At 39.7% G+C, this 14,854-nt stretch overlaps 2 protein-coding genes across 2 annotated transcripts; both read right to left on the reverse strand.

Moving 5' to 3' along the window:
- Positions 1–512: 512 nt before the first annotated feature.
- LOC145460045 (uncharacterized) lies at positions 513–5,944 on the reverse strand. Its single transcript, XM_080338451.1, has 5 exons — positions 5,787–5,944; positions 4,464–4,608; positions 3,275–3,379; positions 1,830–2,077; positions 513–880 (listed from the first exon to the last, which is right to left on the reverse strand). The coding sequence occupies exons 4-5, from the start codon at positions 2,055–2,057 to the stop codon at positions 647–649; spliced, it is 462 nt and encodes a 153-aa protein (XP_080194577.1). The 5' UTR covers positions 2,058–2,077; positions 3,275–3,379; positions 4,464–4,608; positions 5,787–5,944; the 3' UTR covers positions 513–646.
- A 483-nt stretch (positions 5,945–6,427) lies between these two features.
- On the reverse strand, positions 6,428–13,850 carry LOC145460047 (uncharacterized). The gene is made up of 6 exons (XM_080338453.1): positions 13,841–13,850; positions 10,885–10,994; positions 10,304–10,378; positions 9,401–9,578; positions 8,216–8,913; positions 6,428–7,754 (listed from the first exon to the last, which is right to left on the reverse strand). Exons 1-6 carry the CDS (start codon positions 13,848–13,850, stop codon positions 7,494–7,496), a joined length of 1,332 nt encoding a protein of 443 aa, XP_080194579.1. The 3' UTR covers positions 6,428–7,493.
- Positions 13,851–14,854: the final 1,004 nt, after the last annotated feature.

Below are 14,854 nucleotides of genomic sequence, written 5' to 3' on the forward strand. Positions count from 1 at the left end.
TACTAAAACACAACTATTCATGTACTCATGGACTGCGAATGCAGGGTGTGTACTATACACGGGTACAGGCTTTTTCCCAGAATATACACGTCATTTTAAGGGTGCGTATTATACATGGGGGCGCACTATATTCGGAAAATTACGGTAACTGTTTAATCAGACAAATTAGAGCTATATGATAGTAGCCTAGTCTGATTCTTAACTGATTTGTGAAATGTTTGTATACTTCAATTTTAGTTCCAATCTAATTTCTGGTCTTCCTGAAAATGCCACGAAGAACTGTCATTGTACGAGACAACCTTGGTGTACGAACACTTGCCGTTCTCGTGCTTATGATAATGCAATCAATCCGATTTCATAAACTCAATTTACTTTTTGTTGTAATTCTTTCTATTTTGTAATTTAGATAAAATTACAAGATTTTTGGAATTCGGTTATTCTAATTATAATCCGAAATAATCTAAAAGCTTACCAGAATAGGCTAGGGCAGCGGGTTTCGATTTAAGTTTGGGATCTAAGCTACAGGGTGCTTCTAAGATTCGCTAAACTAATTCTAAACTATTGTATCTCTGACGTCAGTATATCTAGTTTAGCGGAGATCACGTGAAACAACATAAATTATGACATCTTCATGGGGAACATTGATTCAATGATTCATGACAGTCATAGGAAGCACATCTCGTTGTGAATTAAGATGTACGCCAGACCGTAAAATCGTTTTGGGGCATGGATGAAAGATTGGCGAGAATATCACCACGTATTTTCTGGTAAAAGAGGTCACCTGTAGCTTGTCCACGTCGGATTTGTGGCTCTGTTCCATCTCGTTCACGTTTCTGCGGTGCTCCTCGTCGATAGAAATTTGAGTCTGACTCAGCTCGGCCTGCGGAAAATATAGTACGAGAGTTTACAAACTTTTTCACGGTCAGAAAAAATAACATCAACCCTCGATGTATATTCATATTATCATTTGAAGAGCTTCCTGGAGGAACAGAACTTCAATAAAAAAATTCAGGTTCATATACCGGTTTATTTCAATATTTAGTCCTGTTTACTATTCAATTGTATACCATATGCCAGCGGTACCCTGCCTTTTTGGATCTCGGAGCCGCATTCAAAACTTCAGAGTACGTATGGAGCCGCATGGAAACACTCGAGTAGGCTACAAAAATTTAAGGTATTTTAGCATTGATAGACGCAGATTGGCGAGTGCTATACATTGAAATAAAGTGTAAATGCATATCATCATTACTACAACATATTATTATGTCGGTATGTGATAGCTCTTCATACATTCCAGCAATTGTTGCACAAGTTTGCGGGAGATTATACGCTGAGTAATAGTAGACTCATTGCAAATTTTTTTTCATTATTTTCATGTTAGCAAAATTGTGTTGTAATTTACTCTTCACAGAGACGATATACAAAGGCCTATAACCCGCAGAACTTGAGATATATCCTTGTGACCTTGTCTGCCGGGAATTCATCCACAGCGGCCTCAAGACATACTAATATTCCTCATTTTAGCATTTATATACTGAAATTGACTATATCTGTTTATAGAAACAAACAACAACTGTCGTCTATCATGTTTTTGTGGCATATTCAGAGGTCAATTGGAGCCGCGGTTGGAAATCACTGATCAACAATGTTCTTTACCAGTTGCTGACAATTACCCCCGATGATCTCAGCCAAAATTGCTCAGGTTTACTTCAATACGAATATATTATTCAACAGCAGGCCATCACCATATTCTCACGCAGGCCAGAGAACATCATTAATTCATGGACTCGTGAATAAGTCATTGCAATCAGAGACTCACTAAAACTCACCAAAACCATAGTCTTCAATTTTCCGTGCCACTGATCCAAACGCTCGTTCATGCGCACCATATGTGGGTCCTTGTGTCTATATGACCCTTCTTTACCCATCTTTGGGTCCTTCAAGTATGTCGAGATAGCGACCGGCTGTCTTGAAATGGGGTCGGATCGGTCCGACGCTGAGGTGGGTGAGGGTGAAAGCATGGGGCCGCGGTACAGGGTCCGGCCTGGAGATGGCATCGGTCTGGGTGTGTGCTCTTCTGAATTAAGCAGACAAAAATCAGACCCAATTAAAAGACAGAATGAATTGTGGAGCATCGTTGAGTATGCATAGTAGGGGTGTTCGAAAATGACTTTTTTCCCCAAATTGTACTGGCTACTTGATGAAATTGTTAGGTTACCTAATTTAGGCCTACACACCAAATTTGGTTCAATTCCAGCCAGTAGCCGCATCGCTACAGGAGAAGAAAGTTTCTATTTATTGGATAAAAATAAATAAACAAAAACTTCAAAATTTTCTGTTCACCCCATGAAAGGGTTAGGTTGTCTATAGAAATGATGTTCACCAAATTTGTTTAATTCCAACCAGTGGAAGCGGAGTTATTGCCGTCGAAAAATTTGGATTATCAATAAAATAGTATTTACGGTGACCAACTCTTCAGATACCGGAAATGCTATTTTATTCAAATCCAAATATTTCGACGGCAATAACTTCGCTTCCGCTGGTTGGAATTGAACCAAATTTGGTGAACATCGTTTCTATAGACAACCCAAGCCTTTCATGGGGTGAACAGAAAATTTTGAAATTGTTGTCAATTCATTTTGATATAATAAATAGGAGCTTTCTTCTCCTGTAGCAATGCGGCTACTGGCTGGAATTGAACCACATTTGGTGTGTAGGCCTAAATTAGGTAACCTAACAATTTTATCAAGTAGCCAGTACAATTTGAGAAAAGAAGTCATTTTTGAACACCCCTAATGCGTAGGTTGCCTCATTTTGAATTGGCGAGTGTTAATTGAGTGAATATTCAGCAACGGGGCAGAGAAAAAAGAGGTTGGGGGCTTTCCTTTGCCACCGGTCGTTCAAACATGAATACCCTCAACCTGAACTATGCATTATATATATAAAGTATGCCTACCGTGCAAAGATAGGGTAATACTGAAATGCCACTCAGGCTGACATCTCGATTGTTATAATTCATCACAAGTACCGTACATTCAAAACGAACTGCAATCGAATGCTAAAAAACAAGCCATTCTCACCACATCCTACTATAAGACACAAAACAGGAACATTAATTTTGTGTTACTGAACAGTATTTAACGAAGTGTCACCACGTCGGAGTTTTGGCACTTGCATAAAAAACAACCGACGCCAGCCACAAAAACTTCAAAAATCAATGTCATGATCGATCCAATTCTAGAAATCTCAACAGTTCACGTTTGAATATCGTTACCTGGCCGCCAATTCTCCGTCTGCCTTCTAGCTGTCTCTGGCTCTTCGCTACCGACAGCGCTGTCTTCCTCTATGTGTGTCGAACGAGTGGTTACCGTTGAGCCAGCTGTGTACGAAAATAGTATCGTAAAATAACACACAAACACTGTCGATTACCAGACAGGCTCCAAGTAATCACAGTTTGGTATGGTACTCAAGTAGTATGAAAGTAAAGCTGTACATTTCTACTGCTTTACAACAAATACAAGGAGAGATTTGCAAAATATGTCAAACTACTTCAAGCGGGAGTAGATATGAAGGGCCTGGCATGTACTCAAGTAGTTTCAAGAAGTACATATGGTCGAATGTGGCTACTCGCAAAATATTCTATAAAATTAAGATCCTGGTCATTCATGGTAACTTCACCAATAAATAATATCATTGCTTTGTGGGTGGGCGTTGAATATAGTGTGAAATTGACCAAGATATTAATCTTATCTATCTCGTCTCAGATCGACTCAGCGAAATATTGCTTAGAAATTTGGTGGAGGCTATTTAAAACAATCTCGCTTGCAGTCACAACATGGAAACATATCCCAAAAGTACTTTATGCTATTTAAAATTCAAATTATAAAGAGTCCAAAGTATATAGAGCGAGTAGCCTGCTTTTTCCAGAAACCAGGGTTGCAACTAAGTCACAAGGTCGCGAGTCACAAGCCAATCTCGCTTTTCTAGTTTTGACTCGAGTCAAGTCGAGTCCCTCCAATTCACCTCCGAGTCAAGTCCGAGTCCAAGTTCGCTACTAGAGGGTCAAGTTCGAGTCATAGTGTTTTGACTCGAGCCCAAGTCAATATGCTTACTGATCAGTTTCAGTTCAATGCGGTTCAGCAAACTTTTTCAACTCTGCTTAAGTGATATAGAATGGCTCGCGTTCATAATATCATAATTTTCTTCAGTCTCAACAGTTTCTGGCCCTATTTTCCAAGTATCAGGACCGATAGACGTAATACCAATCATGTGGTGACCTTACTATTCTTCGAAGTTACAATGAAATGGCTGTCTTGGACGTCCTAGTGTCAAATCATGCACAATGACTCGAAAGCATTCGAAAAATTGACTCAAGTCAAGTCAAGTACTTTCTTGTGCATCCCGAAAAAGTACAAGTATTTTGTTACTGCCCACTTCTTTCAAGGACGCAATACAATACTCACTGGAATATTCTCCGATAGTGGTCAACGGCTATTGGTCAACACCAGATAATCGAAGTTGCGGCAAGATAGTAGACTCCGTAGCGACTGTACTTGGGTTCCATTTCGGAGTCACAATTGCATACTTTATGAGCTCGTCATACTCTTCCTGTAAAATGAATTAGACGAGAAATCATTGCAATGTTAAGTTTCATGACAATAATGTAGGATCTGGTCTTCACTGAGAGAGAAACCAGTTCAAACACTGACTTGGACAACTAGATAATTAAGCTAATTAACGCAAAAGCGGATAAAGTAATTCTAATCTTATTTGAGAAAAGTTTCTACGCCCTAATTTCAATTCGAATGTCTGCTCTTCTTGAAAACACTACCAGAGAACTGTATGGTGCAGAACGAGTTTGACACAATTCCAACCCTTAGAAGCAAAGTTATTTCAGTTTTTCATTCATAATTCTGGGTTTTCACACCGTCAATGCTATACTTGCAAATTTAAAACTATAAAATGCAATAACTCCGCTTTTAGCCATTGGAATTGAGCAAAAATTGTTATGCAACATTCTTCTCTTGGCAACTCCAGTAATCCTGATTCTAATCTGATTTCGACAATCTGAGTCATATTTAAGATAATTGCGCATATTTTAGTAAATATAGGCCTACATGACATACAGTCTGTCCGACAGACCACAGATATAGGAGTGGAGTGAAATTGGCTATATTTATGTCCGAAATGACATCATATACATTGGTGACAAATGACAACATCCACATATTTTGATGATTGCGAGATTTTTCGATTTTCTGGTATAGGGTTATGTATATAAATATGAGGTGGGTTTGGTTAAGTCGAGCTTTTGGATTCATTTGCATGTGTTATGTTATCATTGGGTAACGGTTATGTCAGGAGTAGTGTTATAATGTTGAGTCAGAGGTTAGTTTCGGGGTTAGGGTAGAGGTTAACCCAAACCAAACCTGGCCTGGCTTAATATGTCCTCTTCCCAACCTCTGAAGTAAATCAAACCCAATTCCATCACTAGAATCCATTTAAACGACTATTCCAACCCTATACACAAGTCCAGCGTCACCTCCCAATTAGAAATCCACCCATACTATACATTGCATAGCTGCTATTATGCAGACCGTGTCAGTGAACCTTGTGCGATGCCAGTATACCACTGCTCCAACAGTGTTTATGATTATTCTAATCATTCATTAGTCAATTTGGTTGATACGACACGGTTGGCAAGCAAATGAACAATAATCTGTTCGCTGATGCTTATTATACCAAATTAGTCCACACGCCATTACAAAAAGCGAAACATATCCCACCTGCAGCTCAGTTGAGACGGAGCTTCCCCTCGATGTCTCTGACGGCAAATTGGGTAATTCCTCCCTTTCTTCACTCATCGTCGACATTTTTTTGATTACAATTTACGGAGACACGGATTTTCACACAAAACAAAACGACTCGATGTTTGCAATGAAATGATTTAAATGGCGTACCGGTTGTCACGCTTCACTAAGCTAACATATGGCTCTCGGTACCCGAACCAAATAACAGTATCTTGTGTGAACCGTGGATGAGACACATCATTCATGCAGTATCTAGTGTCATTATGCAATGTTCCGCGCGTCTTGCAATGCGGTACAACGTACAATCGTTTTCCGTGGGGTTGACGGACAATATTTACCACAAAATACCCAAGATATGAAGACATTCTTAAAAGCTTATCACAGGAAATGTAATCTGTAGCTGTGAATCGTTGATGCTTTTTTAAATGGATGTATTAATCACGTTGGTGACGATGCTCTTAGTCTCTACGGAGACAGGCCTATATATACACTATGTATGTAGCTCACTCGTGTATCTCTCCAACAACTCAATCCACAGAGATTTCCCTGACGCAACCTCAGTCCTAGTATCAAACTTTTGTCCTTTCACAAGCATCTTGCACTTGAATTAGAGGCTCTTACCTACTAACAACCGTCATTGTTTAATGTTTATACAAGTTTTCAGACAAAAGCACAGATAAAAGTCGAAATGTACACACATCAAAATTGTAACAGACAAACGGTACAGTGCAGATTCACATAAATCAATGATATCACACAACTATCCGGACATTTAGTTGAAAATTCAATAAATGAAAGCAGGTATCATGCGAAACACACTTCACCCAGCTTGTACGGGCTGGTCGATACCCTTGCTACTCCTTATACAGCAAAAGTTGTAATAACCGGAAAATATGTGCCTGTAACAATCCTATTGCACAGGAAATCAAAGAAAAACACCAGCCAAACAAATAGCATCGCTCGCTCCCACATAAAGGGCGCCATTTGGACTGCGAGCTAAGTGCGGAAAATTACGCAAAGCTGGAGTTACCGTATTTTGGGAATCTGAAAAGAGGACACTTTTTAAAGATCACCGGACTTACAGTATAGGGGTAAAATCCCGAAAAAAATTGGTAAATTTATTGGGAGTTTGTAGTTGGTTGACTAAAAAAAAGGTCATTTTTCCGACTCGACTCCAGAAATACACACTTTGATTGAATTCGTCGTTGGAGTCAACTCCCGAAAGGCCCGCCGTAACGTTACTTGAGTACTGATTTCCTATATCGCCGTTGAATTTTAACATAAATTTAACCAAAATTTTCTAAAAAGAGGACATTTGGGCATCCTCCGTTGACACTTTCAAAACTGTCAAAAAAGAGGACGTATGGTACCCCTACGTAACGCGGACTTGGACGATTTAACGTTCAATCATCGAGAGCAAGCCTTCGCTGGTACACAACGTTTCGAAATTCACAGGACTAATTCTCCACCACGGTTAAGGTAAAATTACGCCTCCGGTCATAATACTGATTCTTGGCAGAGGGAGTACTTTTACGCTTCAACAGTATTCAAGCGGTTTTTTTTTTTACAGACAGTCTGTAACTCGAAAATGCCGTGCAAATCATCAAGGATTACATATCTTACAAACAAAATCGAATTTACACACAAAGAAATGCATCCGAAGGCCTGAATTTAGCCCATTTTTCAAGCCGTTTCATCGTACTGCTGTTCTGCGTCGGCCCGCAACACTAACGCCTGCACGGTGCGGGTCAGGTCACCCGCGCACTGGTTGAAAATGTCCCTGTTCAAGTCAAGGTCGTGAAAGCCCATCTCGTAGAGTTGGTCGAGAGGGCCCAACTCAACCTCCTGATAGCGCCTGGTCTGGAAGCTCGGGGGCGGCGTGTGGAATATTTCGTGGTCCTGATCGTCGGATGACCCGGGGCCGTCTGCGGAAACTGCTCCGTCCTGGAAAGGAACAATGCAATTGATAAAAATATCGTTGGCGCTCGAGTAAAGTCAACCAGAGAGGCAAAATCGAATACCTCTGTGGACAATTATTCAAAATTCTTTATTTTTAAAATATGAAACTGACGATATCGATGGTAATTTTTTGACATGAGAAAAAATTTCATACTTCGGATTTCAAAAAATGCAAATCTGACGATATTCTTGTTATTTTTCTCTTCTCCAGAGTGTGAAAAACATTTCAAATTTCAAAAAACACGAAACTTACGATATCGAGGGTAAGTTTTAGATTTGGAAAATTTCAAAATTGAAAATTGCAAAATTAATTCATACTTCAAACTTCAGAAAATGCGAATCTGATGATGTTCAGGATATATTTTTTTTTTTAAATATGAAAAATATTCAGGTAACCTTTTACAAAATGGTGAGAAACTTGATATTTAAGAAAATGCGAAACTTACGGTTTCAAGACTCGGTATTCTGGGCAGACGCAATCTCTCCTGCGTCTGTCTGTCGTCCTGTATACTATGACTCGGAGACGCCACCGCAAATGGCTCGGTCGGAAACACCCCTGCAAACTCCAAGGTCGGCTGACTAGCCCCGGCGGTGCCCCGAGGGGCTGGAACTGGTTTTTCACCTGACGACGGGTCGCTATCGACGACAGACTGTGGTACTGGAATCGGGTTTCGAGCCCAACCTTGTTCAAAAGGCGGGAACGGCGGGGCAGTGGTTGAATTCGGGATTCGGTACGGGGCGTCGACATTCAACACAGAATTCGGGACTGGTTTCGGTTCTTGCGCATAAAGCACGATTTTAGCCGGCGACGCGGATGACATTTGGTTCATCGGGACTTTTGGTTTTGTGGCGGGGCACTCCACGGGATGGTCCGGGTTGGCCAAAAACTCGTCAAATTCTTTATGAATACGTTCGGTCAGCGATTCATTATCGACAGACTGAGGGGTGACACCCCCGCTCGATGGCGGACCGGTTGTGTCTGGGTTGGGTGGTATTACGATGTGTGGGGCGGTCGATTTCGGGAGGGTCTCCGTTTCGGGGAGGGACGCATTCTCGGGGCGGGTCACGGACCCAGGTTGAGATTCTTCGTTTTGCGGCGAGGCTACGTCTTTTTCTTGCCCCGCCGCGGAGTCTACGCTTGCGTCTGAATTAAAAAAATTGAATTTGTAAAATAAAATTATTAAAAAAATTTTAAATTTAAAAAAATATTGAATCTGCCCATCTCTGACACTAGCCGGATTTGGATAACTAAGTAATTCTAGTTGTCTAATTAGCGTAATTGGAGTGAAATGTTTGTGTGCTCTAATTCTTTCAATCTAATTTGTGAAATTTCCTATGATCCAATTATAATTTATATCAATTTATCGGTTTCCCTCAAATAGCTACACGAAAACCGTATATTGACTAACAAGCCAAGCTTGCTGTACAGACATTCGCCAGTCTCACGCTTATGAGTATGATTTCCTGTTTGATATGAATTGGAACTCGATTATTATTGTAATTCTTACCAATTAGACATTTAATTCAATTATCATGTTTTGCGAATTCACTAATTCTGATACTGAAAAAAATGTGTAGCTATCATTCCAATCCTAATTTGAATACTGCTGAAAATATTCTAGTTGTCAAACCTTCTTCGGTGTACTGCGACTCGTTGAGAGGCTTGTTCACGTCGAAGCAATCCGGCAGTGGTACGACCACAAATGACATCATAGAGGGCGGCTCCTCCTCCAAGGCGTAGTCCACGCTTTGCAGATCTTCGGAGCTGGCCCTCTCCGGTTCGGCCACTTCAGATCCACTATCTTCTGGCTGTAATAATAATCGACAGTTAAGCCCTAAGTCAATTGGTTGACAAGGAAATTATTCATCTATTTATAAATGAACAGATAGCGCAGAACAAGAAGTCATTGAAGAAGAAGTCATTAAAATATTCGGGGCAACGACCACAATTGCTGCTGTCGAACGTTCTTCCTCCATTCTTGGCAAGCTACTCAGGAAGGTCAGACACTTTCTACCCGAGAATGTAGGAAAGTATCTTTCGTTGCACTACAACAAATTTGTATTATTTCTACTATCATACGTGATGTGACTACTGGAATTCTTCATAGGGCAAGATTTGGGTAGAATGAAGTTTTTTTCATGTAAAAATATGTCAAAAAAGTTTTTCCAGGTCAAACCATTTCGTAAGGACAGACAGTTCCAACCAGATATGAAGATAACTAGTACAATTCTTATATTATGTGGGAAAACACCTGATTTACATACACAAGGTCAAAAAATGTCAAAAGTTGGATTTGAATAATCGCCTAGTTATATGAAGCTGTTTAAACGTAGCCTACAACTCATTTCGGATAAGTTGTATGTGAAAGAGACTTTTGAATAAGCGCCGTTAAATTCGCTTCACCATTACGCTATCATATTTAACCACACCTGTTGACAGCACAAGACACAAAATCCCACTTCAAATTTTGTATGGCAAATTCTACCGGAAACAAGCATACCGTTGAATTTAATTTCAATAGAATAATACAAACCTCATCTTCGGCGTCGCTTTCCTCGTCGGAACTGAAAGAATGCGTGTGCGGCTCCGTGAAGTTCTCAATATCGTTCTGTCAATAAAACGCACGCATTGTTACCGTCATAATTGCATGCGTCTACAGGGCAAACATATTCTATCCACGTCGGTTCATTACTTCATTCATGGAACTACTTCTACTTGGGTAAAGTATCAAGTGGTCAGTAATGCAGTAGTTCTATACTCGAGTACGTATTACTTACTTGCACTACTCAAGCGTTTATGTTAGATGATTATTTCTACTTCAATTAAAACACATTTTTAGCTGAAACCATTCAACTTTGACACTTTGGATTTTGGTAAATGGAAGGCAGTTTCGGGATGATTCCATCACATGTGTGAATGAAATTGTCAAAACGACCGGACAAAATAGCACCCATATCGTGGTGAACAATACATTTCTGAACATTGCATCTATTTGTGTTAGTCGCCAAGATGATTCACACAATTCCAATCAACTGTTAACAGTATGCGACCCTTCCGACAAATCTAAATGCGTCTTTACGACCGCGAAAAGCTACAAACGGGTTAACGGCTGACCTCGACTTCTTCCTGCGTCTGATCGACTTCGTTCTCTAAAGTCTTCGGCTCCTCCTCGGTATCGGACGGCGCGGCTACAATCAAAGGCCTCTCCGACAAAGGGCTTTGATCTGTCACAATTTAAAATAACAGAACTTCACAGAGGAAATCTTACAACAAAGTATTTACAGAGTAGAATATTCCTGTTGTAGTTTCCAGAGATGTTCAGTAACGAAGGTTTTCAAGACATGTCAAAACTGTACGTTGTGGTGGCAGAAAATGAAAGGCCTGAAAACTGCCAGTGGGGTAAAAGCCTCTGATTCCACTACTAATTGTTATGATCAATGCCGAGTAACGAAAGATAACTTATTCGAGTACTAAAATGATACGCTCCTAGCAACTAAGAGCTGATTTATCAACGAGAAGTATGCTTTCGATACTAGGCCTATTGTCCGTTGTGGAAGCCTTGAAACCTCAATTGCTTGTATCACGGCATACGAAACAGTGGTTCCCAACCTTTTTCGACTCGACGCCCCCTCATCAAGCGCTACAAATATTTATCACCATTTCTTTCTAGTTCAGGATTAAATTAAATTGGAAAGTTTTTGCGAATTCAGTAATTCTAATTTTAATTTAATTTGGAAAAATAAGTGTGGCTACAATTTCAATTCTAGAACAATTTGGAAATGCCGACCAATATTTTGTTGTTCAACTGTCTGCATGTCGCCGCAGTGGAATCAAAGTAGCTTATGTCCAGTTTTCAAATTTTAAAGGTCCATTTTTAAAACTTGAAAAAAATCAACTTTTTGAAAATTTTTAATGTTTTTTCGGTCATAACTTGGCCGTATTTATGTCTGTCTTGGTTTTTCAAAGTTAGTCGGGGCAAATATATAGCTGATAGAAGATGAAAACATCACGTAAAATTAATTTGATCAAAATGTGTCAAATAAACATGAGCCACTTTGATTCCACTGCGACAATATGATTGAACTTTTTACTATTTAGATATAGATACATAAACTATCAAATGGGAGATATAGGTATAGTGTACATGTAATTTTTAGTATAATAAATAGGTGGGACAATTGAGGTTATCGGACGGTTTGAGTCAGCCTCTAATTTCTTTTGTGTTTCAAGATTGACACCAATGGAACTATAAAGTCTCGATACTGATCTATGAAACTATATTGCAATCTTCTATAGGACTATATAATATTTGGAGTCACTGCCACTATTCAGCGCCAACTTACCAATCCGAGTATGTCCCCCCATTGCATGTGTGTCGGAATTTGAAACGCCGTCGGTTCCATGACATCGTCATCAATATCCATGGCCTCATTGTGATGCACATAAAGGTTGTAACACCTCGCCATGTCGTCGTCGTAACTTTTACTTTGGTTTGAATTAAGACTGTTCACCAGGCTACCGAAAAAACTAGACATCTGCTATTTTAGCTATGATACGTAGGCTGTGCTTAAGAATGGAATTGTTTCAGTAAGTGTATAATAACATTCAAAAAGATTTGCTGCACAATTCAATATGTTGTTCAACGTCATGACTCGAGTCGCTATTTTCCGTTCACTCGACTTGACTTATTTGCTTAAAAATGACTCGACTCGAGTCAATTTGTATATCGACTCGACTTGTACTTGTAGCCTACTTCAAAAATAACATTCATTTCAAATTTTACTGGCTCCTTGATGAAATAGTTGGGCTGCCTTTAAGCTATAAAAGAAATGCTGCACATTATAGTGCAGTAGACAATTTTGGATTTGAAAAAATAGGCCTATTTACGGTCTACGGTTGAAAATTCTTTGATTATATTCATTATAGACCTAACTACCCTAAACACTAATTTTTCAAATATGGCTGATGACAGCTCCACTTATCTTCACTCAACAAATGAAGAGGGTGGACATCTTATTTTGATTTCAAAGACGATTATAAGTTGTATTGACACCATAAGACCACAGACCATTGCAGCAGTTCCTTGATTAGCAAAATTCATAATAAAACAAGACATCACAAATCAAATGCATCAAAAAATTGCTTCAAAATGCTAGGTTTTCAAGACCACAGACCGTTTTTTATTAGCAAAATTAGTCTTGGAAACGAGACAAAAAAACTGATGCATCAAAAATTGTCTCAATAAGATCAATATGTCTTAAAAGATGCGTTTTTATACATTGGCTTATTGGTCTAATCTCAAGACCAAATAATTATGATTTGTGACAATTCAATCAATACGGTCTTAAAAAGCTAAATCAGTCTCAATTTTAAGACCTCACTTCATCAGATCAGTAAGACTGAATATGACTTGAGACCAAGTATGAATATGACATCAAGACCTAAACTGCAAGTTATGTTTTGTAGTGTATACCAGAGTACACGCTGATTTTAAGGACTACTCCAAGTCCAATGGAGACCTTTCTAGCTTTGCACTGTGTCGCAATCAATATTAAGTGAAATTGAAAAGAAATTGAAGAGCTCAACTGAACGAACCACGAACGAAACAAGCCACTCCGTTTCTAATTGACACCCGATACTTTGCTACCGCATATTATACTATGTTGAATGTTGATGCATATTCTAAAAACCCAGGTAATCCAAAGAATGTTTACCCGCATCGCGGCATCTCGAGAGATATAGCAAACCAATGATGATCCTCTTCTAGATCGATTCAGCCATCATGTGATATTTTTGTTCTTGACGTAATCGAATCACGTGACGTAAACAAAGTCATCAAATCGTTCGGGTCGGTGAACCCAAAGTCACTCAACTACAAAACATCAAGTTGTGCAACATTTCTCGCTCCATGAAAATACGTTCGGACGACTTGTCATAGTTGAGTGACTTTGGGTGAACCAGTGAATGAAAGATAGAGAGAGAGAGAGAGAGAGAGAGAGAGAGAGAAAGAAAGAGAGAGAGAGCTTGAGAGATAGAGATGAACAAGATTGCTAATCAAAATCATCATTACCATCCTCCATCTCAGTTGTCGGCAAAGTTGTGGTCCGCAAGTAATTTAATACAGGCCGCTAAGACAACACTATAGCGTGGCATTAGAATGGGTAAAATCTTATTTGAAAGATAGAATCATAGCAATTTACAACGTAGCTGGCATGGAGACTCCGCTTTGAGAACTAGCGATGTTGTGACCGACAGCACTACTAGCGGATAGGTAACATACTCATTACTAGAGCCCGACCGATTATCGGCTCGCCGATAATATCGAGTCGATATCACACTTGGAAAGAAATATCGGTATCGGCCATTGGAGGTAAAAAAATATCGGCCATTTTCGTGACGTCACAACAAGGTGGTAGGGAGCCAGAGAAGATGTGAGGTCTTCACTGCATGTCGGTAAATTATAAAAATAAATGGCCAAGCGGCATAGTGCATGCATGCCAGTAGCCCTATGTGAGAAATATACTTTCACCGTTATGCCCCAGTGACTTCGTGGGAATCCCCCTGCAATGATAGAATACCGAAGACAGAAAGCAGCTGGATGGATTTAATGCTGGACTGACCCTCTGATGATGGAGAGAAGTGTAGCGTCGAAACAATTTTCTGTAAATAGTGCTGGTGGTGTCTGTGTAAGAAGCTCACAAGCCAAGGCAACAAAGCAAAAAATACCAGTAATATATGAAGTCATCTGACTGAGGCCTGAGCGGCCACCATGATGGGGAATATGCGAGACTAGTAGAGTGCAAGAAAATCAAGCAAAAGTGGAGCAGAGCCAACAATTCATACGAAAATATTTGATTCCATGATGACATGGGCCGATGCTGTTAAAAGAGCGTCAAATATTGATCAATTGATTGCTGAAATGCTGGTCATGGTCAAGGCCCAAGGGAATGGGTGGAGCAGTAGCGGACGTGAACAATGTTCTCTTCAACTATTTGTTAAAGATGTGCTGAAAGCTCCAGGTGCACTGCCAGAAGAATATCAATATTTGGTGGAACCATTGAAGGAAAGATCCCCTGCAGCGGAG

Source organism: Botryllus schlosseri, unplaced genomic scaffold, assembly GCF_051294905.1.
Source record: "Botryllus schlosseri isolate E-star unplaced genomic scaffold, Bs_hap1 Bs39a, whole genome shotgun sequence".
Lineage (NCBI taxonomy): Eukaryota > Metazoa > Chordata > Ascidiacea > Stolidobranchia > Styelidae > Botryllus > Botryllus schlosseri.